We start from the raw sequence: 24,834 nt of genomic DNA on the forward strand, positions 1-24,834 counted from the left end.
ACGAGAGTGAGTAGGCAAGCCGCCTAATCGGAAAGCTAATACTTTGAAGCGACGGCGAAACTTGTTCGTTGCCTCCTCCCCCACTCCCACCTCTTCTCCCCCCCGTATATAAGGCTGCAGTAGGGCGTCGCCAAGGGCACGGGATGACGTTCTGACAGTATATAACAACCAGTCATTTTGCAGCCCTCTCGTTTCTTCCAAGCCCCCTTTCCCCTTTAACTCGGATTACCCAGGTTGCTGTGCAAGCTGCGTTCGACGTATTTCTTGCTTCGACGGAAGCCGATGATACATAGCCCTGCCGGCGGTGCCCCCTCCCCCCCCCCCCCACCTCATCGTTGGAAAAAGATGCTTTACTCGTTCGTCTTGGCCGCGGTCGTCTCGGTCACCCTGAGCCGACGCGTGGCGGCCCTGCCCAGTTCTTTCCATGCCGATCACTCCGGCCCGGAGGTCCTGGCAGCCAGGCAGCAGCAGCCGTCGTGCCTGCTCCCGAGCCTCATCCAGAGCGCCAGCAGTCTCACCGGCCAGGAACCCGGAACCAAGGGTATCAAGCGGGGGCAAGTCGCGGCAACGACGTACGTAAACCTCCCACCACCGCCGCCGCCACCACCCTTCTCCTCCCCTGCTCCTCGCGTACAGATCCACTAGCAGCCGGCTAACACGCACGCGAAACCACGCCAGTGACAGGGACAACTTCATCAACTTCTGCGAGGGCCAGACCCTCACCAACGGCCAGCAGCTCGCCGGCGGGTCCTGCAACGGCATCCCCATGGGCAGTCTCCCCTCGGCGCAGAACATGATCTCGGCCGTCATCACCAACCCGCGGCCCGGCGATCGGCTGCCGTCCGGCGTCGGCTTCAACGTCACGGTGCAGACGGTCCACCTGCGGGCCGGCCTCTTCGCCAACCCGGCGACCAACTACTACACGGCGCCGCAGGAGCTCGACGTCGCCGGCGACGTCTACGGGCACTGCCACATCACGATCCAGGACATCGGCTCCATGACGACGACGACGCCGCCGGACGCGACCAAGTTCGCCTTCTTCAGGGGCATCGACGACGCCGGCGACGGCAACGGCCTGCTGACGGCCCGCGTCGACGGCGGGCTGCCCCCCGGCGTGTACCGCGCGTGCACCCTGATTGCGGCGACGACCCACCAGCCCGTCGTGATGCCCCTCGCCCAGCGAGGCGCCCAGGACGACTGCACGAGGTTCGAGGTCACGGGCGGCGCCATAAGCGCCGCGGGCGCCGCCGAGGGCGCAAAGGTCATCGGCACCAGCGGCGGCGGAAGCAGCAGCAACCACAACGCCAACGGCAGTGGCGGTGACAGCAACGGCGCCAAGATCATCCTCACGAGCGGGGCCAGAAGCAACAGCGAGAGCAGCAGCAACGCCGCCAATATCATCCTCACGAGCGGGGCCAGAAGCAGCAGCGGCAGCAATAACACCAGCGACAGTGGGCAGCAACGCGTGCAGCAGTAGTGGCGCCGCAAAACATGGGAGGAAGGGGTAAACGTCTGGCAAATGAGGTTCTTTGCTCGAAAAAGGCTCGCATCCTAGGGGGAAAAAAAGTAGACAGGGGCGAGTTCGGGTCAAGGTTGAGGCTGTCCTCTGTCATGCTGGACCAGCGCTAGGAGCCCGGGTCCGCCGTCAGCCCTTAGACGAGCTCTGAATTCTAACGTTAAGAGGCATCTTCTGCGAAAGCAGCACCTTTTTTTTTCTCCCCGGCGTATACGCCCGCAACTCGAGAGTCGTGAGTCGTCAGTCGTGAGAGTGTGAAACGCGGCACATGATGCCAATGGCCTTTTTGTGGGGGGGGGGGGGGGGGGGGGGCGAGATATCACAGAGGGTACGTCGTCGGGATCGGAGTGAGCAGAGGAACAAAGTTTGGAGGCAGGGAGGATGTGACAGAGGGCTGAACTAAGTGTGAGGTGAGCGCGCGAGCCTATTTTGCGCATTTCTTTGGCCGACATGGGAAAACCGACTTTGCCTTGGGGGACTATAGACTCTGACCTTCGGCGAAGAGCCGGCGGCCGTTGCATCGCATGCCCTTCTCGGGAGTGCCGAGAGGAAACAAAAGGTTTCCCTTGAAACGGATTAGGGAGCGCGGCAGCCGTAGATCCGGAGCAACAGGAAAGGCCAGGGGATCGTGGAGGTAAAAAGAAGAAAAAACACTTTCCCTTCCGAGGCACGGGGAAACTCTGTCTTTTTTTCTTTCTTACTTTTCTTTTTCTTCTTCTTCTTCTTCTTCTTCTTGTCTTCTTACAGTCCCGCTCGGCCGAGATCCGTCCTACTCATCGCTGATTGAGCCTGCCCTAGCAGAACTCAAACAAAAAAGTCAAACAACGTACGCATTGTACCTCGGCTAGCCTAGGCTCTCCCGGCATCGAGCTAGCTACCGGTTCACGGCTTGGTCTCCTGTAAACATCGAGAGGCCTTTTGACGAGAACCAGAGTTCTCAGCCGAGATTGAAGGAGAGGGTTCTGTTGATCTTTGACTGAGACTACCGACCGTTCCGGCTCCCGACGAGGCCGACGGTGAGGCTGATGAGCAATGGAACCAAGAAGCTGAATCACACGGCTGAAGGGAAAGAAGAGTATAAAGATGCCCATCTGACTGCCGCAATCATACGAGCAGTGTCCTCCTCAGTAGGTAGACATGGCCAGCGACGGTCCACGGTAGTTTCAGAAGCCATATCGTGCATTTTATACACTAATTCTCTGTCCACAATGTAACTTTACAGTGGACTTGTCCAGGAACCTTACCATACTGTGTTTGGCAATTACACATCGTGCCGGCAAAGATACAAAAGAGGAAAAGAAAAAGAAAGAAAAAAGGCTTGGGTAAACCAGTGACTGCGTGTTACATTAGGTAGGCGGTCATTGCTGATGAGATGCACGCGGACTTGTATCCAAGTCGGATGCCCCGTTGAAACAGCAGCGGCGCTAAGCCGGATCGGGCATGGAAGCTTGCCCGGCCCGCGCTTTCGCGTCAACGGCACACACCTTGACCAAGTGGGGCTGCGGCTCTATCTCATCGACTGGTGAGAGGATCCCCTTCCTAGATATCGATATCACAACTTCGGGTAGCAAAACAAACACTCACATACCTAAACATCCATCTGGGGTTTTTTATTTTTGCTTTTTCCTTTACATTTCTTCAAGAAGAAACTCACCACGGCTGCCCCGCAATCGTATCGACACGCCGTGTGCAGGTCAAAAGCCAGGAACCGAAAGCTCAACCATGTCTTCCGAGGACTACTCCAAGATCCCCACGCCCGAGTCGGCATACTGCGACTTCTGCCTGATCCCCGTCGGGACAGGAAACGTCTCCGTCGCCAACGAGGTCGCGCAGGTCCAGCGCCTGTTGAATGCGAGCGGGCTCAAGTGCACGATGCACTCGGCCGGCACGACCGTCGGTGAGTCCAGACCGCGGGTTTACCCCGCCCCCATCTTCCCCCTCTCATCACCGTACAGAGGGGCCCCGCTCATGGGCGTTTTGTTTGGGTGAATCCGAGCAGAGCTGACGGCGAGACCTCGCGCAGAGGGCAGCTGGGACGACATCTTCCGCGTCATCGGGCAGGCCCACTCCCTTGTCCACCAGAGCGGCGTCGTCAGGATCCAGTCTTCGATGCGCGTCGGTTCGAGGTTTGTCTATCTGAAGTGATGAGTTGCACGCGGAAACGCCCGGGGACTGATGGATCGCGCAGGACGGACAAGAAGCAGTCGGCCGAAGACAAGGTGAAGCGGATCGAGGGCATTCTGGCGTCGGACAAGTAGACCCGTGCGCGTTGCCAGGCCGCCCAGCTCACGCAACGGAAACCGGGACAGAGAACGCCGGCTTATTAAGTTATTCATTGACGCAACGATATACTATTTTATTACCCCACGCCGCTTTTCGTAATGGTACATGTATACATCTCAGCCTGGTAGGTTGTGATATTGACACCGCCGACCCCTTGAACCACCGGCACCACTGAACCGCCTCGAACCGGACACAACGCTGGCCCCCCTTTTTGCCCTCGGACGAAAACGAGAGATCAAGACAAGAACTTATCGAAACATGCCAGTCAGAAAAGCATTGCTGCTCTAACCGCGCATGGTCTGCTTCTTCATGCTCTTCTTCATGTCGCGCTCGCGCTCCCTCTCGAGGTATTTCTTCTGGGCCTTTGCGTCGAGGGCGCTGAGCTCGGCGTCGCGCTTGGCCTTCTTCTGCTTCTCGCGCTCAAGCGCACGCTCCTCCGCCTTCTCGGCGTCGGCGGCCTTCTTGAGCTGGGCAATGGTCTCCTCGCGCACGCTGCGCACCTTGCGCAGGACCTCGGGGCGGAAGTGGGCGCCGGAGACGAGGACGTCGGGGATGCGGACAAAGTACTCAAAAATGGGCAACAGGTCGTTGTAGTTGTTGTTGGAGGGGATGCGGTAGCGGAGGAAGATGCGCTTGCGGGGGGTGGTCTCCTCCAGACTGTAGAATGTCAGTATTGGACGAGGAAGCAGCGGAAGGGCCGTGGCGACTTACGTGGCGGGACGCTCAATGGGCTGGTCGGAGACGATGAGGTAGTCAAAGGCGTCGCCGGCAGACTCGACAGCCTTGATGAGCTCAGGCGTCAGAAGCTGCTCGGTGATCTCGGCGCTCTCGCTCATGACGGTGACCCAGTTGGGGAGCTTGGCATGGTCCTTGGTGAAGGTGATGGAGACGTCGTAGCGGTCGTCGCGGACCTGCTTCATGCGGTCCTTGGAGACAATGGCCCAGACAAAGTTGTCGTAGGTGCTCTTGTTTTCCTTGCTGCGCAGCTCGTGGGTGCCGGGGATGGAGGGGACGGTGAGGTGTTCCTTGCCGTCAAAGGGGTAGATGATAGCCTCGACAGAGTCATGGGGGGTCTCGACGGCATCCATGAAGAAGCTGGAGACGGACTCGAAGATGCTCAGGGCCGGGTTGAAGCGCTTGGTCAGAGTCAACTTGACGTCCATGAACGCGACATTCTGGCGACCCGTGCTGTAGCTGGCGAACTCAAAGAGAGAATTCTCGCGCAACAAGCCGGCAGCATCCTTGGGATCGGTGTTGGTGGTCGAACGCGGGGAGAAGCCGACCGAGGCGAATTCAGACTTGAGCAACGGCGCGTGGGCGAAAGCCCAGGTCTGAGCCTTCTTGCGGTTGAGGCGCGTGCCAACGATGTGCAGAAGGAAGATGACGGCGCTGACGGCTAGGATGGCACCCTCGAGCTTGAACTCGCTGAGCGAGTGACGCTCGTGGACATTGTACCACTTCGTGTAGGGACGAGCCGTAGCCTCAGGCAAGCTACCGCCGAGAGTCGCGCCGCCGGGAGCAGCAGTGAAGGCGCCGGGCGTGGGTGACGGGTCGGGAGCCCCTGCGAAGTCTGCGAAATCTACATGCAAAGGCGGATTGCGTCAGCTTGGGATGGTGGGTTTTGTGGGTGCCGAGGGGAAATGGGTAGAAGCTTTGACGGCACGGGGGGAGGGGGGTGAATGGGGGCACTCAAGAGATGCGAACTGCAATTGAGAATCACATACCAGCGTCTCCGCTAGGGATCGGGGATGCAGAGGACTTGGAGCCTCCAAAGAGGCCGTTGAGAATGTTGGCCATGGTTGCGGTCGGGGGGGATGGCTGGCTAGCTGCGGTGGTGTCGAGGTCCAAGACTGCAGACAGTGAAGCTGCGAGCCTGTGAGGAGAGGTATCGCCGCCAGCGAAAGGCGAAATTAGGTCAGTTCGTCAACCTGTCGTCAGCCAGTCAACGTCGCTGTTCTGGAACCTGGGCGTAACGGCGTTGCCCCACATAGCATCTGGATGCGGTCGAGCCGAGTTTCCGAATCTCGCGCGTCCAAGTCGCCAGCCGCTCCCGGAATAACATGCCATCCGCGGTGATCCGGTGTGTCCCCGGTTGTCGGGACAACATGCATCGAATGTCAATAGTTGCGGACGACCGTCAATGCAGCAACTTGCAGCGGACGATAATAGAGAATGCATTTCCATCCCGGCAAGACAATACTGAATGAGAATAAAACCAAGATACAATGGCGCGAACAACGGCAGCCCGCACGTATGGCAAGACCTCGACGAGAGCCAAAGCCAGGCGATTCCTCGCCGAGCTCCCTCAGAGTCCGTTACAAAAACCCAATGAAGTGGTCTCGGTAGCCGCTGAGGATGAGTCCATCATCAAAATCACGGAAAAGCTGCACGCCGTCGGGTTTGAGAACGAATCGGAATCCTCGGAGGACGAGCTTTCCAGAGACTTTAGCTCGGTTGTTGTCACATCTCCCCCGAGGCCAGAAAAGACGGCATCTCCCAAGCGGATAACAAAGGAGACTCCCAAAACCAGCAGACCGGCGACACCACCAAAAGTTAAGGCACGAGTTCCGACACCTGTATCAAAGGTTGAGACACCCGAGATCAGAATCTCCCAACCCCCAGTGCAGCCTGAACCGGCCTACCGCGTTCTCACTTGGGACGAAGTGTGCCCGCCGGGAGACACGATCGAGAAGATCGCCGAGGCCTCCTACGCAGAAGTGTACCGCGTCCGCAACGAGCGCGGCACGAGCATCATCAAGTGCATCCGCCTCGAATCACCCATCAAGGCGCAGACCAAGGCCCAGGAGCGTTCGGGTCTGGTCGACGAAGAGCCGCATTCCGAAGATGACATGCGCGGTGAGCTGCGTATATCCGAGTGGCTCGCCGATATCCCCGGCTTCGTAATATACAAGGAGCGTTACCTTGTGAAAGGTAAGGCGCCAAAGTGCCTGCTGGAGACACACCAAGGGTTCCACCGGAAGATGAAGCGCAAGGATCCGGACAGGCTGCAGTTCTACCCGAGCCCGAGCCGCTATCTTGACGACACGACGTTCTTGGTGGTCGAGCTGGGTGATGCAGGGACCGCGCTCGAGGACTTTGAGTTGGCGAACTCGAGCCAGCTGTGGGATATCTTCTTTCATGTCGCCGTCGCACTGGCTCGGGCGGAAGATTTGGCCTGTTTTGAGGTACGTTGACGTGAGAGTCGAGGAAGACGCCCAGCTAAAGAACTGCAGCATCGCGATCTGCACGAGGGCAATCTCTGCATCCGCAGGACCGACGAACCTAGGACGCGCGACCCGAAGAAGCCGGGACCTTACTTCGGCTATTCCGGCCTCGACATCACGATTCTCGATTACGGCCTGTCCCGCGCCGAGGACCTCGGGGCGGAAGAGTCAGAGCCTGTTGCGCTCGACCTCGAAAAGGACCTCAGCATCTTCACCAGCACCCACGCGCCGCAGTGCAAGGTCTACCGCCAAATGCGGTCTTTCCTGCTGCGCGGGGAACGTGGCCACCTGCCGCCGTCGGCCCACAAAGCCCCCTATGCCAAAGGGTGGGACGGCGAGCCCCTCTCGTGGGACGTCTACGTTCCCTACACCAACGTCCTGTGGCTGGCCTATCTGTACCAGTACATGGCCAAGGGCTTCGCGGGCGACAAGAAGGACGTGGCCGAGTTCAAGAAGGTCACCAAGGAGATGTGGAAGTACCTGGACCCGGACGCCAAGGCTGGAACGCCGGCGTTTGGGAGCGCCGCCGAGGTCGTCCGGTTCGCCGTCGAAGCCGGGTGGATCCACGAGTCGCAGTTGATGGGCTGCGAGGAGGAGAGGGAGGACAGCATCATCCTGTCACGGGAAGAGCTGGAGGAACGGGCGCGGCGGAGATCGCCGAGGAAGTTGCGCTGAGGAGGGGTGCGATTGTTTGAGTACGGGTTGCAAATTTAAATTTAAATTATTTTTTTGAGGGGTTTACGGAGCGTTTGCATACCAAAGGAGCATCGGAACGGGGAGCATTAGATTCGAATCATTGGCGAACCGGTGGTTCACAAGGGCATATACAGGTGTTCTCATATTACATTTTGGCGGTATCTTGTATAGACACCGATATCGACACAGCCATCATCGCTCTTGAGCCTGTCCATTTTCCATGAGAAGTCGGGTACGCAGTCAATGCATGCGCCTCTGTCGGAGCAACTGCTGTCCCTCACAAGCACTCACTTGAAGGCTGCGTTGAAACACCAGAGCATCGGACGGGAAACCATACATCACTCGATCGGAGAAAGACCCCCCTTTCGCATATGGACCGGCGGAGTCTTGTTATTTTATTTTTCATGTTGTTGAAAAAAACCATGGTCATCGTGCGTTTTTATCTATTGCCTGTCCCATACTACGCAGGGAGGATGTGGCTGTGCTCGATATAATGTGCTTTATCACAAGAAAGAGGCCGTACTGTCGCCTACAAATTAGACCGTTTCCCTCCCCCCCTCCCCTTCCCTGTTCTGCCCAGCTTTGCTCTCCATCATGCCGGGTGAAAAAGAAAAAAAAAAGGTTAGACGTAGGGGACGAAACAACTTGGAGAAGAAAAAAAAAAAACTACTCAAGGAGAATGTACTATGTTACAGCTCGTAGAAACAATACTCCGCCTTCCGCTTCTCTCGGCTCACGACTCCTGGCTCTGCTGGAACAGCCCTTGGATGCTCTCGATGTCGCTGATTGTCTCGTTGAACACGTTCGTCAGGTCGCTGAGAACCTTCATACGGTTCCACTCGTGTCTCGTGTTCCAGATCTCGTCCATGAGCTCGCGATTGATCTGCTCAAGCTGCTCGATGGTGCAGCCCGAGGTCCTCTCGGTCAGTTCGTCGAGAAATTGTTCGACCTGGCCCTCATGGATGACAGGCTGCTGCTGCGAGGATGACGAGCCCGAGTTACGGATATCGTCGTTTGTGGATTCGTTTAGAATGTTGACCAAAGGCATAGCATGCTTAGAGTCGCCTGAGCTTCTCGACTTGCTGGGAGATGACGTTTGACTGCCGGGAGGGCGGATGACTCCGCGCGCCATACCGTGGGCTTGGGAGTGTGGCCAAGCATCATCGCTGGAAGTGGCTTGACTCACTTGCCCCATTCCGGTGGGTATCTGCGTGTCTTGCAGCTGCGAGTTATCACCCTGGCTAAACTGGTCTGGATGGAACCCGTTCGTTGCCTGTGTGCTCCACTTGTCTGTCGATCTCTCGGAGGGATCCGACGTTTTGGTGGTTGAAGCGTCGTTCACAATTGCAGAAGGTGACATGCCTGGGGGGACCGTCGTGACAACGGACCTCTGGGACACCTGGGTAATTCCTGTTGACGGGTTCGCTTGCGGCGGCCATTGAGACGGCGGCTGCATAGAGCTATCTTGTGTCGTGTCGTCGTCCGTCCCGCTCATGTGCACGTCACTCTGCCGCGAAGGGTTTGATACCCCGTTGCTTTGCTGCTGGGCCTCGGAAGCGCCGCCGGGTCCCGGGCTCATGACCTGGAAGCGGGCCAAGGCATGGGCCGACCCGGGAATGCGCTCACCCAGCGTGACGGGGCCCTGAGAGTCGCTGTCGTTGCCGCCGGTTATGTCGGTCTGCACGCGATCGACAACGGACTGCAAGGCTTTCCTCTTCCGCTCCTTCTCGGCTGCCGCCTTGGCACGCTGAAGTTGTCTCTGGTGCAACGCCTCCCAGTCCACGGTGCTCGTGTTGCCCTCGATGGTGGCGACGTCGACCTCGACATTGCTGACGAGCTCGTTCGCTTTGAGAGTCCTCTCTTTGTCCCCAATGTTCTTGGAGTCCTTGGCAAGAGATTTTATGTCTTTAAGGAAGTCCTTGGGTCGGCAATAGAAGCCATTCGACAACCGCTCCTCGATTGTCGTTGTTTCAAGGTTATAAAATGTCTTGCCAGTGGCTGTCTCGCGCAGCACGTCATCACCGTGCTTGTCCTTGACGATCTCGAAAGGACGATGCTCGGCGCCCATGACGTCGGGGCGAACATAATTGGGGTCCTTTTCGAGGAACAGGTATTCCAGTTGGCCAGGAGTTATCACAGGCTGTCTGAACTTCTTGTACTTCCTGTTGATTTGGTCCATGATTGGCTGCAGTTGCACCTTCAGAATGTTGAGTAGTTGATGGTCGCGCTTCTGCATAGCCTTGACTTCCTCCTTGGTGGGTACCCTTGGTGGCGGCGGTGGAGCGACTGGTAGCTGATCCAAAACTCTCATCTTTCGATTGGCAGGATCAGGGAAGTCGGCTGGACTCTTCCGGACATGCTCGACAATGGCGGAGAAGTATTCTCGCCGGTTAGACTAATCCATGTCAGCGGAACTGCTTGTCAATGATCCTCGCTCGCTGGGTTACTCACATGCTTCGGCCGCTCAATCTGCAGCCGGTTCTTGCGAGAGAAGGCGAACAGTTCCCGCACAAGCTCCGGGGCGAGATCCTCCCCTGCCTCATACTCCGCAGTGGCAAGCACCAAGATGGGATCTGTGGGCGGGATGGACTTGAGCATCGCCTTGAAGGTGATGAAAGGCAACGTATCCCTCATGGCGGCATACCAGGAGTCGATGCCGGGGATATAGATGACGCTAGGCTTGTGTCTCTTGACCTCAGTAAAGAGGCTGACGATCACCTGTTCCATGGGCTGCAAACTGTTAGTCGAAAGGAAACACAGTTGGCCGGGTCACTGCTTACCCGTCCGTCACCAAGCAAGTTGGGAAGGCCAAAGTTCTGAACCTGCACGCCTTCGAAATAGTGCAGCAGAGCAGACGACAAATAACTCTGGCCCATGCCCGAAAAGCCATGGATCAAGAGCCGGGGACGGAAGATGCGGGAACGCTCAAACTCTTGGTGCAGAGCCTCCCGTCCGAAACCTTGGTCCTCGTCCTCGAATTGCTCGAACATGGCTTCTTCCAGCGCAGTTAGCTTCTTCTTACGAGGAAGCACCTCGTTCAACGCCTTCTTGATCGACCCGAACTGGTCCCGCAACAGCGGCCCGATACCTTTGGGCAAGGGGGCCGCGCCAGTGCCTGCAGACCTCTCAGACGAAGGAACCATTTTCTTGATGGACAGCATGAAGTCTGTCGCGTGGATGCTGATATTGTCCGGGTTGACAATGAGCTTGTCCTTTGATGAGTAGACCTGGGGGTAGGTCCTTTGGATGGCGTTCAGTGCAGCTTCTGTGCAGAGGGCTCGGAGATCAGCACCGCCGTAGCCCTTGGTGTTCTCGGCAAGCTGCTGCTTGAACGGCTCCGAGAGTCCCCAATCCTTGGTGTGGATTTCGAGGATTGACTTTCGACCAGCAACATCGGGCAGCGGGAAGTAAAACTCGCGATCAAATCTGCCAGGTCTCCTGAGGGCCGGGTCAATGTTGTCCGGACGATTGGTGGCACCGATCACAATGACCTGCCCACGACCGTCCATACCGTCCATCAGGGCCAAGAGTGTTGATACGATGGAGGCATGAATCTGCTCCTGTTTACTGGAGCGTACAGGCGCCAATCCGTCGATTTCATCAAAGAAGATGATACTCGGCTGTGTCCTTCTGGCTTCTTCGAAAAGCAGACGCAGCTGCTTTTCGGCCTCACCAACCCATTTGCTCAGGGCATCGGCGCCCTTTCTCATGTAGAAGGTGATTTTGCGACCGCCGATGCCGACAGAGTTGGCAAGGGCTCGAGCAAGGAGAGTTTTACCAGTACCAGGTGGACCGTGGAAAAGAACACCTCGGGGCGGCGTGACGTGGAACTTCTGGAAGAGCTCTGGGTAGAGAAGGGGGAGCTGGACCATTTCCTTGAGTTGGTCAATGTGGCCTTGGAGACCACCGACGTGGTTGAAGTCGACAGTCAGATCCACGCCAAGGGGGTCGGCGTCTGCCAGAGCCTTCTGGTTCTTGATCTTGCCGACGTTCGGTGTGGCACCGACGCCCGCATCTCCGCCCAAGGGCTGTGCGAGACCCGGCAGAAGCCCGGCTGGAGCGGCCGCGGAAGTGGGTGTCATGCCGACGTTACCAGCCGCACCTGAGCGCTGGCCCATCTCGTCGTCACTGCTGTCAGAATCAACGCCTCCCGCAGCACCTGCACCCCAAGGTCCAGTAAGCAGTGACCCGGCACCGCCGCCTCCTCCGAAGGGGCCGAAGGTCGTGTTCAGGGCGCGATCCCATGCCTGAGTTGCACCTCCGCGGCCCCCGCGACGGCGTGCAGGCGTCGGGGCAGGGTCTTCGGCGTCATCCTCTTCAATGTTGACGGCGGAAAGGGGCGGCATAAAGTAGTTCATCGGCTTCGCGGCGGCTCTGCGACGCTTTGAAACAGTTTCCTGGTAGATGATGGCGGGCGAAGGTCGTCGAGTGCGACGTGAGCGCGAGTCTTGTCGGAGTTCGTGAAGTTCCTCGGCCAACTCATCCTGGTCTAGCTCGACTTCCTCGGCTGACTCGGCGCCTCGGCGCGAGCTCCGGGTGGATCGACCCTTGGGCTTGGCGGCCCTCCCGCGCGGAGCCGGGCTGTCGAAATCGCCGTCGTCACCGTCGCCAGAATCCTTCTTGGGCGACTCGGACATGTGGGCCTCCTCCTCTGCCGACTCTTCACCGGGCTCGAAATCGCTACTCGGCTCTTGAACGGATTTTGACTTTCGAAGCCCGTTGCGGCGAGTCAGGCGTCGCTTGGGACCATCGTCTTCGGCCTCGCCCTCAGCGTCGGCATCGACGTCCGGCTCAGCGGTCCCAGCTGCGGAGTGACTTCCTCTCTTAGCCCGAGTCCGCCGCGTGATTGGTCCCTCATCTTCGTCGTCGTCATCATCGGCTGCAACACCGTCGTCTTTCACCTGCTCGGTCGACTCCTTGACATCCTCCATCTCGGTATCCTTGACCTCTGAAGCCGCAACCTGAACGTTGGCGGCCAACTCGTCAATATCGACGTCGTCCTCGCGGGGGCCGCTGCTCTCCTGGGTCGCCTCTTCGATAGTCTCGGGGCCCTTCTTAAGTCCCTTGATCGAGCGGGAAGACCGAGTTCTGGCCAAGGCCTCGGGGCTCCTGGACCGCGAGGCAGGGCGTGAGCGTCTGCCGGAATTAGTCAACTCGACGAGTTCTTCCCCAAGCTCTTCTGTGCGAGCACGGGTTGATCGCCTGGTGATTGTTGCTGCAGGAGCAGACTTCGAGGCGGACTTGGGCACCTTGAGCTTAATCATCAAGCTGTCCTTCTTCTTGGGCTTTTGCATATTCTCAGAGAGCACATCATCTGATTCTTCGGCAATGTCGGATTCGTCATCGTCGCTCTCCTTGTAGCTGTTGTGCTTCGTGGCGGCCTTTCTTGCACGGCGACCGGCAGCATTGACAGGTGCATCCTCGACTTCTTCCTCCTCTTCCGAAACGAACGAGCCCTCGTCCTGGCTATCGGAGACGTCATCTTCGTCATCGTCCTCGATGTCTGATCCACGGTATCGGTTGTTGCGTCGCCTGCCACCAGAGCTCCTTTGATTCCTGGGCCCGCGCGATCGCTTCTTGGTGCGGGTAGGAGGTGCATCTGCGCCAGGCTCGAAGTTTTCGTCATCGGAATCCGACTTGTTGGGATCAAAATCCTCAATGTCGCGCTTGCGTTTCGTCGGCATCGTGTCTTAAGAGGGGCCGGGAACGAGAGGTGGGCGCGGTCGGGTTGGTCGTTATCGCGTCTTTTGATTGTTGTGCACGCCGGAAGAGCTAGGAATTGCGAGGCAAGTCTAGGTTCGTAATATCAACGTCAGCATGCAATCGATGAAAATTGGAACAGAAGGTCATTGAAACAGAAATAAAGATGGCAAAGTTGGTCTGTATTGCAGCTACCAAAAAATTGGGGGAAGGCCGTACCTGTTGTCTTAGCGCTCAGGGAGAAGGATGTGCAAGAACGATGGAAGCGTCCGTCAGGCGTTGATAGTGGCAAGACAAACCCCCATTGGAGTTTGAGAAATCGGGACGCGAAAGAGAACGCGGTCGGCTTCGATGTCGGCGACGTTTGTCACTGGGCAATTTTGCACGGCGAGATATCGTTATGCCGCCGGCTGGTGAGAAGTTCGGTTTCGCTGGAAAAAACCACCATTGCGCGTTGCTGCGCGCTGCTCAACAGGTTGGGTAGAGAGTCAGTCGAGTGGGTCTCACGTGCAGTGCCCACCAGCCACAGATGGCCCGGGCGCCCAGCACACTCAAGCTATCAGACTTCCATTTCGGGCCTTGCAGACCCATCTTTCTTCAATTTAGTGGGGCATATCCGGGGCCTCATTTACGTTGGATTTTTGCATCTTGAGACTGTCACTTCCGAGATGAGGCATTGCGATGGGATTTTCGGGCCTACGTGGCCCTAGCACGGTCAGCGGTTCTGTCACCCGATTTTCGTCTCGACGTGCCGAAAGTCTGAAGCATACCCAATCGTCTTGCAAGGATTGACGGTGCTCCCCGGCGCACGAGGTTAAAAAAAAGTCGGGCCCGGGGTAAGTGGGTGACGAGTGTCCACCTCGCATCATCGCGACCACGGTAGCACTCGAAGAAGGAGGAGGACTGGTATTGCCAAGACAAAGTGCGACAATGGAGTCGCCAAGGCTAATCATGTCAAACGGAAATGCAAGATAGGCGGTCGAAACGGTCAAATCGACCTTTTGGGGGTTGTAAATGGTCGCGGTGCATAGACATGCCAAATGCCGGACGATTACCGGCAATGATGTCATTTCTCGGTTTCCATCACTGCCGAACCTCGAAACGCTTTCTTCCAGCGACGGTTGTCGTTGAAGGCTCATAACGGGGCTTTGGTGGCTTCCGAGCTTGGGCGTGTAGGTTGCCTGGAAATCCCCACTGCTGACTCGGAATCTTGGCCGCCAAAGACCGGAAGATTGTTGCCATCTTCAGAATCACCTTCTTTACATTGCCCAAAGTTCAAGCTTCACCAACTCGATGTTTTCCATCAGCCCTACGGCTCCGAGTCTGGGGTAACCCGCAAGCTCAAGCTTCCGGAACACATGGCCGGGGAACGTGGCTGGTGCTCCCCGGCTTAGGTAGTAGGTCCATGCCTGAGTGCCTGAGGCATAGAGATAAGGCGGGTTGCTGTAGGTGCGCTGATGCCTTGTAGCCTGAGCCCCTCCAGTGCGCCCGACTAACTAGGCAGCAGGATAACGAATCGTCACGTGCATGGGTGCCGAGAGCCCGCAATCGACGCTAACCCGTCGGCGTCGTCCGAACATACGGGACGGGAGCGACTAACACAGCGTTGCTGACGACGCTCCCGTACCGAGATATCGTCTGATTCGCTGACACCGACAGTCGATCATAGCCACGAGATCATACCAAGCAATTCTGTGCATTCAAACCCGGTATCTAGTGCCCGGCATTGCGCGTGTGAACGAATGAGGCTCTCGAACATCAAACACCTACTATTTCCTTGTCCGGCGAGCTGGCCTCAAATCCATCCCCCTTGGGCCAGTTTCTGAGGCCGTCAAGGATCGATCAGCCCAGTATGCAGATCCCCGCGTACCTACACTCAGCCAGTAGCCATTAAGGTAGCACAAATGCGGAAAATGCAAAGAAGGGCACCAGAAGAATTGGCCTGCCCTGCTGCCTGACGAGGCCGGCTCCACTCGCGGCTCGCGCTCGCAGGTTCGGTCGCATCAATGGGGTCACCGCGACCAGCAGACCGGTCTCACGTGGGCCCACAACCGACCGGCAAGTCGGCCAAGTCGGCAAGTCGGCCAGTCGGGGTACAGCATTTCTAGGCCACCGAGTCTTATGGGGTCGCCAATCCATGCCGACCAAGCGATTATCTGCGTGGGCCAAGGCTAAGCAGCCGTGCAGCTGCATCCAGCTCTGACGAGCCCTTCAAGCATTTAAGGACGGATGTCCCGCGGTCGGGATGAACCCCTCTCTGTTCAGACGGATTATCTACAATCAGAGTCTTGTGTCAACTTGGTCATACACACGCCAACTCGAAAACAGCCGACCATCGCACTGAATTACAAACAATGTCTTCCTACACTACCAACAACTTCGACATGCCTCGCCCCAAGAGCAGCCGCGTCGGCTCCGATGCCAGCTCCATCTCTTCAGACCTCTCCGCCACCAGAAGGGCAGTCTCAACCGACTCCCCGCGCCCGTCCAAGCGCAAATCCTCCCACTCCCAGGCGGTCAACGTCTACACCCACTGCGGCCGTCACAGCTCCCAGTTCCTGTTCGGCGGTCGCTCGTTCAGCGACATGGCCCGCCACATCTTCAAGCGGGACTAATATCGGGATGCTTGTGCAAAGTGTTCTTTCCCAGGGAAAACACACGTCATAACATGAAGAGTTGTTTCCCAGGTGGAGAGCGCCGTCATCGCCAAACAGCACTCGGCAAGAAAGCGCCGATCCCATTCGAGGCGCCAGCGACCGCGACCGCGACCGCACGCCCCGTCAAGAACCACATCGGGTCGGGAGATCCGATAATGGCTCCATCAGACTCGAAGACGCCGACAAGCAGCTTCCGGCGCCAAGCGGGCGAGCGGAGCCGCGAAAACCGTGCTTCCGCCGTCGCCTATCCAATTCGTTCTGTGCAAAAGACGGAGCCCGCGGAGTGCAAATGAGCAACGTGAGAGAGTCACGTGCGAATTCTCCCCTGATGCCAAGACTTGCGGTACCATCAGGGGAGCGACAATCGCATTTCGCTTCCACTCCGTCACGTCACGCGAGACACGAGACTTGGATAAGACTTGGGGCACAGCGCCATCGATATCCACTCCGTTGGACACAGTCCACACCCAATCCTCCTACCCCTCTCGTATTGGCGTCTTGGCAGTTGAGGCAGCAAGTATCCGTAGGTGGATGAAAGTGCTTGAAATGTGCCAAGTAAATGAAGAAATATTGAGCATGGGGGCATGACGGGGCTCCAACCAGGCCATCGCGGTTGCCGTTACCAAGCATACTGATTACAGGGTGGTTGTGGGGCAGCACTTAAGTCATCAAAGTACCTCTTAAAGTCTCTCGCTTAGCCTGCACAGACCTCCGCACAGATCAGCTTACTCTTTTGCTAAGGAAAAAAAGAAGAAAACAGAGATATCCCTATTAGCTTAGAGTGCATCTTAAATATGGTGGTATAAATTAAATTTTTAGATAAATCTACCTAATAAAGCAACGTTCTTTTAAATAAGAGTAGCTAGCCTAGAGTATATACTATTAGAAAAGTTTTCTCTTGTTGTTAACTTAGAGTTAAGGATTTGAAGTTAGTAGTGTGGGTGGGGACAACAGAAGTGACTTAAGAGGAGGTGGGTCAGTACTTTGAGATAGTCTGAGATGCTGAGGTTTACCCTGGTATCTGTATGCCTGTTAACGGCAACTGGCGATTGCTCTGTCAACGTCTTTCTCCCTCCCGTTTTCCAGTTTGACACAGAGGGAAGTGTCTTCCCTTCCCCTCCCACCAATCAGACTCCCGCGCCGCCAGCGGTTGCGGTGCTCCGCACGATGCGGAGAAGAGGGGCGCAGAAGCGGGTCGGTTGGGGTTCACAAACATGGCATCGCTCGGTGAACGTCCGTCGCGTTCCTTTCTTTTTCTTTTCCCCCTCTTGCAGGAACGATAACGTACTGCAAACTGACGGGCCTATTGGCCTGACGGGCAGAAAGAGAGGGGCAGGCTGGACGAAGCAAGCGAGGCGTTAGCCAGACCTGTCATTTTTTAGGCTTTCCAATGACAGAAGGCAATCTTGCAACGGTCTTCTGGGACGGCCTGTCAAACAGGCTCCAAGCCTGCTGCGTTTTTGTGGAGACGATATGCTCGGGTTATTTTTCTTGTTTGGAATAAAAACAATCACTCTATATTACACCATCGTACGGAGTACTTTGATCGACGTCCCCCTTTGACATTCTTTGAGCGCATCAAACGAACATTCAGACTTCCCTAATACGCGATATGATGTGATGTTGATGTTGTAATTCTTAGTTTGAATCGCTTCCGTCCCCCCCCCCCCCCCCCCCTTCTGTAGTAATATCCGACTGGTTCTGTCTACGATATGTACCGTTACTCATCAATATCCCCCTACTCATGTCTACGTATCTATGTATGTACATATATGTAAGGATACGTATGCCGGTTCGTACGTGTGCCGCCCCTCGCTAACGCCAAATTGAACAAAATCCCCATCCTCCATAGTATCCACAAGCCTGATCGTCCGCACCTCCACAGAATTACACCACGAAAGCCCACATACTCCTCCCCACGCGCGTAGGTACCCTGGTTTTCTCTTTTTACGACCTCTCCGGTTTCTGCCTGCTCACTCAACCGACGCCTTTCGCGTCCCCTGCCCTCGAACCGTCCCACCCTCATGCTATCGACCCGTCTCTAGAGTCTCAAGGGGGTCGGAGGGGAGGGTCCTCACGCGGAAAGCGCGTTGAGCGTGGTCCTCGAGTAGTCCAGCAGGTTCATCTTGCCGGGGACGTTCTGGGTGTAGCGCGCGTTGAACTTCATAATCTTCTTGGCGGCGCGGTACGTGACGTCGTCGATGCGCAGCGGCTCCGCGACGACGTTCCACGCGATGCCCTCGGAGCACGGCGGCGTCGTCAGCGAGCCGTCGTACTGGTACACCTCCGCGTGCTCCAGCACGGTCCGGAGCTCGCAGAAGCTCAGGGGCTCCGTCTCGGAGACGGAGCCGGGCTCCGCGACCTCGTCGACGCGCGCGAAGACGCTCTTGAGGAACTCCGAGGGGGCGCTGTTGTCGACCTCGATGAGGAAGCCGAGTACGGAGTAACCGGGTCCCGTGGAGTCTGGGGGGGGGAGACGGAAGCAGCGTTAGCCCGTGTCTGGTCCATAACGGTTGCAAAGCAACGGTGGAAAAAAAGAGGGGCTCGACTTACTCCCCAGTTGCTCCTCGTCGGCCTGGAAGACAAAGTGCACCTCCATGGGGAAGTACTCGCTGTCGACGCGGTGCTCACTGGGCGTGTGGAAGTGGAACTGCTTCAGGTTGAACTTTCTCCCGCGCCTCGTCAGCGTGCCGTTGGGCGCGACCACCTCGAGAGTGCTGCCCAGGTTCTCGAACTCGGCGCCGTGCGGGAGGTCCGGCACGTCGAACCCAAGGGTCTTGCCGGAGACGAGCGTGGCCGAAGTGTCGTTGAGGTTGATGGGACTCTGCTGGACGCCCGTGGAGCAGGTGGTGCTCGCGTTGCTGTAAGTGTGCCAGTTGAGGGGGCCCGTGATGTCGTTGTAATTGAAGGTAGCGACGTCGACGCCGCCTTCGGCGCGGGCCGTGAGGCCCTGGCCTCGGGTGTAGAGGGATGTGCGGTGGTGGCAGATGGCCGAGGCCAAGGTGGCGAAGGGGAGGATGAGGGAGGACTTCATGGTTGACTTGGTGTAAGTGGAACGAAGCAGACGAGGCCTCTAATATGATTATTATAAGTAGTGAGTGAGAGAGGAGGATCGATCAGGGAGGAAGGCTGAGGCTGACGAGGACAACATCTCACATCAGAGCTGAGGCCGGGGAGAGTGCTCCTCTTTATCCTCTTCCCCCAGTACGCCCAAAGGGGTGGTGTTGCCAGACCTCATACCGGTACAGCCCTGGACAAAAAAAGGCACTCAGAGTAATGGAATAAAGTATACCGGCGGGCGTCATCTCACGACGTCAGGTGCCACCAACATGGAGATTGGCCAGAGAGATTCTCCCCTCACACCTCCCACACGGTACTTGGCCTGCACGGCTCGGTTACAAGGGCATGAGTTCCCAACTTTCCCTTCGCAACCCCGGGAACAAGAGGCAGAGAAGCGGAAAGAAGAGACGAATGTCCCTTGTCCCCCCCCCTGGTCAAGAATGACCGGGGGCGGGTGGTTGTTGACAGAAAGGCATTGGACGCAGTCAGATGAAGAACCTCAGGAAACCCGCTATGCCAAGCGCTACGAAAGGCGCCAAGACAAGACGACAACGAGAACGAGGAGGGCGCGGCAGGATGGAGAAAGATTCGATATCTCGGCTAGATGCCCACGTTTTTGTTTGTCTCGACTCGAGGGACACGGGAGTCGCAGATTGGCAACGAAAGCGACTTAGGAAGACAAAGAGACGAGAAATCGCACATCAATCTCACAAACACAAACACATACAGACACACACACGTAAATGCAAACCCCGCAACAGAACCAAATATCGGGAGGCTCTGGGTCGGAGAGGGTTCCCTATAGCGGAGGCAGACGCGGGGTCAACATAAGCCAAGGTATCCCGCGGAGACGAGCGGGCTGCCTCGCCGAACAAATAAGATAGTAAGCGAGCGGGCTCGGCTATCTGCTCCCTCCGTCCCTCTCGCTTCGTGTCATTTTCGTGCCTCTCTCAGCGGACGCCGGGATTGCCCTCGATGCGAGAGATGGCCAAGCTGGCTGAGACTCTTCATCAGGCCTTTTCTTTAATCTGTCTTGCTTTGCCCAGTAATCCGTTCAGTCCACGACTTTCCGGGGGAGGGAAAGGCCAATGCTAGCGTGCTGACCGGGAATGATGGTCCAGCCGGAGCGAGAGGAATGAGTTGAACAGAAGCTGGGTGTAGCCACAGCCCAAAAGAGTCCGATAAGCAGTGCTCGCCGACGAGACGGGCGTTAGAGGCCCTATCCCGGCAAATAGATGATGGTCATCGGGGAAGCTCACAACTCTATGTCATTGGACGAACTCCTTATATCGGGCTGTGCATCTCTACTATGTATGTATCTAGGGAATCCCGCCCTGCTTGTATTTTTTATTCAACTGTTTTACTTTATTCTTCTTGGCCGGGCGTCATCGATGGCAGAAACTTACAAATTTCCAACAAGGGATTCGTTGTTTTTCTAAGCCTCGACGGCGTGTGACCTCTCTCTCTCTCTCTCTCTCTTTCTTTCTTTCTCTCTCTCACATACGCGTCTCCTCGCGGAGCAAATGACAATGTCGTGACAAACGTGGCGTGCCAAGCCAAGGGGCTGGGCTGTGTACCCAACATGCTGGCCGTCTTGCTGCCGACATATTCAGAAGAGTCGGACTGCTCGGGCTCGCGCAACAATCAACTCAAATGCAGCGCCATGCAGGAAAACACAAAAGCTTGAGAGATATCCGGCTGCGACAGCCGGTTTCACCCTCCCAGTGAGAAGAGGAACAGCCAGGTGCAACCCGACATAACGTTTGCCACGGCAATCATCCCCCCCTTGCCGTGCGTCTTGACGTCAACGTCCACTCGGCAAACTGTCCGGACCACACGCAGTTCGCTCCAGCCGACTGAGCTGCTTCTCTTTCTCCCTCTTCAACGTTGCGTTGACAAAGCCCGCTAACCACCCGTTTTCCGTCTTGCGTGGTTTTCGACTTGGCGGCATGCGGCTAAGAAACCGTTGAACGCCAACCGGCTAGGCGCTGGGCAAATGCGGAGTCCATCTGCTCCCCCTCCCCTTCGAGCCGACTTCGCCCGGGAAATTTTCGAGCCAAAGAACAGGGACAGCCAAGCTCAACCTGGAGGGGAAAAGAAATGGGGATACTTCGTGAGTAGGTAGAAGCAGAAGAATCGACGCCCAACGATCGCCCGTCAGCGATCCGCTGAGACATTTTCCCCAGTCCAAGGGTGTGCATGGGTGACAGGCGGGTCGGGCTCTTGTGGGCGATATGGCCTGCACTAGTCTTGTCTTTAGACTGTCGAGGCTAATCCGACGTCGATCAGCAACACAGCAGACGCTGCGGAGTAGAAAAGGACGATTTGCCGTTCCCTTCCATCTCGGTTTAACGAGAGAGAGAGAGAGGAGAGGGGGGGGGGGGGGGGGGGTCGTGGAGAGGTTGCGGTCACCTACGGTTTTGAACCGGCTACCTTGCCCGGGTCTCACATAACAAGCGCTCCAGATACCGTTATATAAAATAAACATGTACACCTCCTGGCCCGACCAGGCCGCGTGCGCCTCGCATGACACGCTTGCTATAGCGACACTCGGGATTTCTACAGGACCCCCACTCTTGTACAGATGTGCCCCGCACCCGGGTGATATGGTTATCAGATACACTTTTAAAGTTCCTACGTACGACTATTTACACATATTCTCAGGCCTTAGTCATGTTGTGGAGTACATACGCCCAGGTCGCAACTGAGATCGTTGTCGGCTCTAGTGAGATTATAACAGGATATTGTAACCTGATATGCCGAAGTAGACCGCATATCTTGCCCTCCACTCGCCTTATGAATGGGGGGGGGGCTGGAGAGTGGTCCTAGGCTCCATCGATCCCATGGAGATATGATCCGATGGCGTGCCCACAGGCCCTTCTCCTCCCCCTCTTCTTGGCTCTCATGTCATCGTGATTGCACTGCGTGGATTGCTCGACGAACAAGCAGCCGTGTTGATGCCCGCACTTGTGTCTCGAGTCCCGTCGTTCTGAGGGGGCGGCCGCAACTTCCACGTCTCTTGCCGCGCTCCCATAATCTCGTTAAGCCAAGTTGGAAAAGAAGTGAAGATCAAGACGATGGAAATACCGGGGCCAACCCGGAGAGCCATCGTTATCGCCCAGATTTCAGTACCGCACTCGAGCACAGCGTCGAGGGGGCGACCCTCCTGGGCATTCAACAAGCCGCCGACCCGGGACATCTCCGGCCCTCGTCTCGACAACAAGTCACCGTCCAAGAGGCCCATTTCCGATAGACGAGGAGCTGTTAGAAATGATCGTTTCCCCTGACCCCCTAGCGATCCCTGTTGCCGACTAGATAAGCACTATGGTGTGTGTGTGTGTGTGTGTGTGACTGTTGGACGTCAAGTCAAGATGTACATATCCCTTTGAAGCAGGACACTTGCGACAAAGACCTGGTGGTTGAAAGAAACCCCAACGTATCGATATACATCACGCCCGGCATCAACAGCTCTGACTTCCCAACATCGAACTCTTCCACATAAACGTTGCAATGAGAAAACACCTCGCAAGTCGAACAGCCAAGCCCAGCTGCGCCCTCAACAGTCGTCTGCGACCTGGGGGGGGACAACAGCATGATTGACCCCCCACCCCCAGCCTTTCTTAAAGCGAGCACCCGGACATATGCAGCCTCGCGTCGTCGTTGTCGTCGGAGGGGGAAGGCACTGAGGCCAACCGCTTCGGCTGCTAGCGTTCGGCCCGAATCTGCAGGCCGCCCAGTCCGGTAAACGTAGAGGCTCCGAACGTCCTCGCCGGGCCCGGGCTCGAGTCGTACGATAACAGTGGGTTTCGACAGAACGCCAACTTTGTTTTCGCGTTGCCGAAGCTGTCTCGCGGGCTCCTGCATGAGGACTTGCTTGCGAGCGGTTAAACGCCGCGCTATTCGGTATGATCTTTTCGTGCCCCATGTAACCGGGGTCTTCGGAGAATTCGAGTAGCTCAAAATACGCTGGGTTCTGGAGAGAAGATGGACAAGGAGCCAAACAAGCTCTGCTGGGTTAGTCACGGTACAGGATGGCACTACCGCGTTTATTAAGGTACTGTACCGCTGACACATGCAGGGGCTCGCAGGGACGGCTTCTCGGAAAGGTCATCAGGTCGGGCAAGCTCTGGCATTACGTCCCCCCCGAGGAAGGGTCGCCGTTGAAGCATCCGTTTGCTGTTCTGGTTTCCAGCAGCGCATATCTGACACGGAGCATGGCTTGTTCCAAGACTGTGGTGACGACCGTTGTGTTTCTGAACTAGACGCAACGCTCTCCGATATATCAAGATCGCTGCCGCGTCAGAGGGCAAGTCATAACCCTCGCACTTACTGCGGGCGCCGAAGGCAGCGCCACTTTGTCCCCCATACCCCCTCATCAGCTGAACCGCAACCGTCGCTCTGTGTAGTCGCATCATGGATTTTATACCAAACAGCCCGGGGCGCTCTTGCACTGCCTAGCCGCATCTTGAGTCCCGAGCCTGGTCCGTCTCCCAGTAGCACGCGTTCAACCTCCCACAGCACGATTGTGCCGCTCGCGAAGACGGACAGTCCCCGGCCATGTAGGTCGAGCAGCTTTCCCAAACCTCCCCGGGAAGAAAAGGGCTGTCCCTCTCGCACAGCGACCCGAGTCTTCCGGGAGCCGGATCAGGTGGGCAATACCCAAAGCATCGACCCACGAAACCGCTAGATAGAGTCGCCAGCTGGGGTACCCGGGTTGCACATGTCCGGGTCAGGCCGGCGGTGTTGAGCGCTGTTCATCTCGCGTCATGAAGCCGATACAGAACCCAAATATACATGTTGTTGCAGGGCCTATGGCCTCGTATCACGCTTTTAGGGCTTCTTCCGGTGTCAATTTTCACTTATCTTTGCTAATTCACCAGCGAATAGCAAAGTCCGTTACACGAATTCAACGGTTAGCGGTTGTCAAAGTCAATCACGCCATAGTTGAAGGGAAGTCTGGTTCGGCAGCTGATCTGCGTTATCAGGTATTTTGTATCGTATATAGAGATTGAGATGTGGCATAGGCTTGCGTACCGGGCCATGAGGATCGTGGAATTTATGTACCGGGTAAACTGGGGTAGACCGCTCATGAATATGTTATTGGAAGAGAGGGGGGGGGGGGGGGGGGGTCCGAAGGACAGCATCTAAGCTGGCCGCTCAAATGGGCATATCGCAGTACATGAGGTCTCCGGTATGCGAGTCACATGAACGGCCGGCAAAGCCTGGTATTCAAGCGGCGTGGACTGGTCATATATCACTAAAACCGCGTCGCCGGGGATCATGGACTGGTTGATATCGCTCGGCAGAGCGTGTGACTTCACCGAACCGCGTACCCCCGCAGGCTCGTCAGTGTGAGTGAGAGGGGTGGGACAACTTGGGCCGCCACCGGCCACTCGCATGGCCGGACGCTGCTTCCCACCTTTTTCAACCTTCGCACCGATGGATGCGCCGTTGATACCAACGGGGCAGCAAAAGTCATCCCCGCCGGTGGTCCCGCTCCGGAACCCCCGGAGGTCTACCGGCCCTCCGGTTCCGATCGGCGCGGAGGATACTTCCCCATGCTCGACGGATCAGCCGCGTATACCGGCTCGCACTTCGGCCCATCGGGCAACCTGCCCTTCTCACTATATCTTCAACACAGCCACGCTCGGAAGAGACCCCGCCGTCGCGTCGCACAGCATCAATATATTCGGAGGTT

General features: G+C 56.9%; 9 protein-coding genes across 9 annotated transcripts; 6 read left to right on the forward strand and 3 right to left on the reverse strand.

The window, feature by feature from the left end:
• Positions 1-345: 345 nt before the first annotated feature.
• On the forward strand, positions 346-1,477 carry GLRG_02335 (uncharacterized protein; the record flags this gene model as incomplete). The annotated part of the gene is made up of 2 exons (XM_008092993.1): positions 346-572; positions 679-1,477. 2 exons carry the CDS (start codon positions 346-348, stop codon positions 1,475-1,477), a joined length of 1,026 nt encoding a protein of 341 aa, XP_008091184.1.
• Positions 1,478-3,238: 1,761 nt separating this feature from the next.
• On the forward strand, positions 3,239-3,774 carry GLRG_02336 (uncharacterized protein; the record flags this gene model as incomplete). Its single annotated transcript, XM_008092994.1, has 3 exons — positions 3,239-3,413; positions 3,540-3,642; positions 3,705-3,774. 3 exons carry the CDS (start codon positions 3,239-3,241, stop codon positions 3,772-3,774), a joined length of 348 nt encoding a protein of 115 aa, XP_008091185.1.
• Positions 3,775-4,083: 309 nt separating this feature from the next.
• On the reverse strand, positions 4,084-5,596 carry GLRG_02337 (uncharacterized protein; the record flags this gene model as incomplete). The annotated part of the gene is made up of 3 exons (XM_008092995.1): positions 4,084-4,456; positions 4,511-5,378; positions 5,524-5,596. The coding sequence occupies 3 exons, from the start codon at positions 5,594-5,596 to the stop codon at positions 4,084-4,086; spliced, it is 1,314 nt and encodes a 437-aa protein (XP_008091186.1).
• Positions 5,597-6,024: 428 nt separating this feature from the next.
• GLRG_02338 (uncharacterized protein) lies at positions 6,025-7,698 on the forward strand (the record flags this gene model as incomplete). The annotated part of the gene is made up of 2 exons (XM_008092996.1): positions 6,025-6,984; positions 7,033-7,698. The coding sequence occupies 2 exons, from the start codon at positions 6,025-6,027 to the stop codon at positions 7,696-7,698; spliced, it is 1,626 nt and encodes a 541-aa protein (XP_008091187.1).
• Positions 7,699-8,452: 754 nt separating this feature from the next.
• GLRG_02339 (ATPase) lies at positions 8,453-13,403 on the reverse strand (the record flags this gene model as incomplete). Its single annotated transcript, XM_008092997.1, has 3 exons — positions 8,453-10,114; positions 10,171-10,449; positions 10,500-13,403. The coding sequence occupies 3 exons, from the start codon at positions 13,401-13,403 to the stop codon at positions 8,453-8,455; spliced, it is 4,845 nt and encodes a 1,614-aa protein (XP_008091188.1).
• Positions 13,404-15,773: 2,370 nt separating this feature from the next.
• On the forward strand, positions 15,774-16,034 carry GLRG_02340 (uncharacterized protein; the record flags this gene model as incomplete). The annotated part of the gene is made up of 1 exon (XM_008092998.1): positions 15,774-16,034. The coding sequence occupies one exon, from the start codon at positions 15,774-15,776 to the stop codon at positions 16,032-16,034; it is 261 nt and encodes an 86-aa protein (XP_008091189.1).
• A 53-nt stretch (positions 16,035-16,087) lies between these two features.
• Positions 16,088-16,369, forward strand: GLRG_02341 (uncharacterized protein; the record flags this gene model as incomplete). Its single annotated transcript, XM_008092999.1, has 1 exon — positions 16,088-16,369. The coding sequence occupies one exon, from the start codon at positions 16,088-16,090 to the stop codon at positions 16,367-16,369; it is 282 nt and encodes a 93-aa protein (XP_008091190.1).
• A 1,781-nt stretch (positions 16,370-18,150) lies between these two features.
• On the reverse strand, positions 18,151-19,110 carry GLRG_02342 (carbonic anhydrase; the record flags this gene model as incomplete). Its single annotated transcript, XM_008093000.1, has 2 exons — positions 18,151-18,539; positions 18,630-19,110. The coding sequence occupies 2 exons, from the start codon at positions 19,108-19,110 to the stop codon at positions 18,151-18,153; spliced, it is 870 nt and encodes a 289-aa protein (XP_008091191.1).
• A 4,010-nt stretch (positions 19,111-23,120) lies between these two features.
• GLRG_02343 (uncharacterized protein) lies at positions 23,121-23,398 on the forward strand (the record flags this gene model as incomplete). Its single annotated transcript, XM_008093001.1, has 2 exons — positions 23,121-23,150; positions 23,225-23,398. 2 exons carry the CDS (start codon positions 23,121-23,123, stop codon positions 23,396-23,398), a joined length of 204 nt encoding a protein of 67 aa, XP_008091192.1.
• Between the last annotated feature and the right edge of the window lie 1,436 nt (positions 23,399-24,834).

Source organism: Colletotrichum graminicola, assembly GCF_000149035.1.
Source record: "Colletotrichum graminicola M1.001 genomic scaffold supercont1.6, whole genome shotgun sequence".
Classification (NCBI taxonomy): Eukaryota; Fungi; Ascomycota; class Sordariomycetes; order Glomerellales; family Glomerellaceae; genus Colletotrichum; species Colletotrichum graminicola.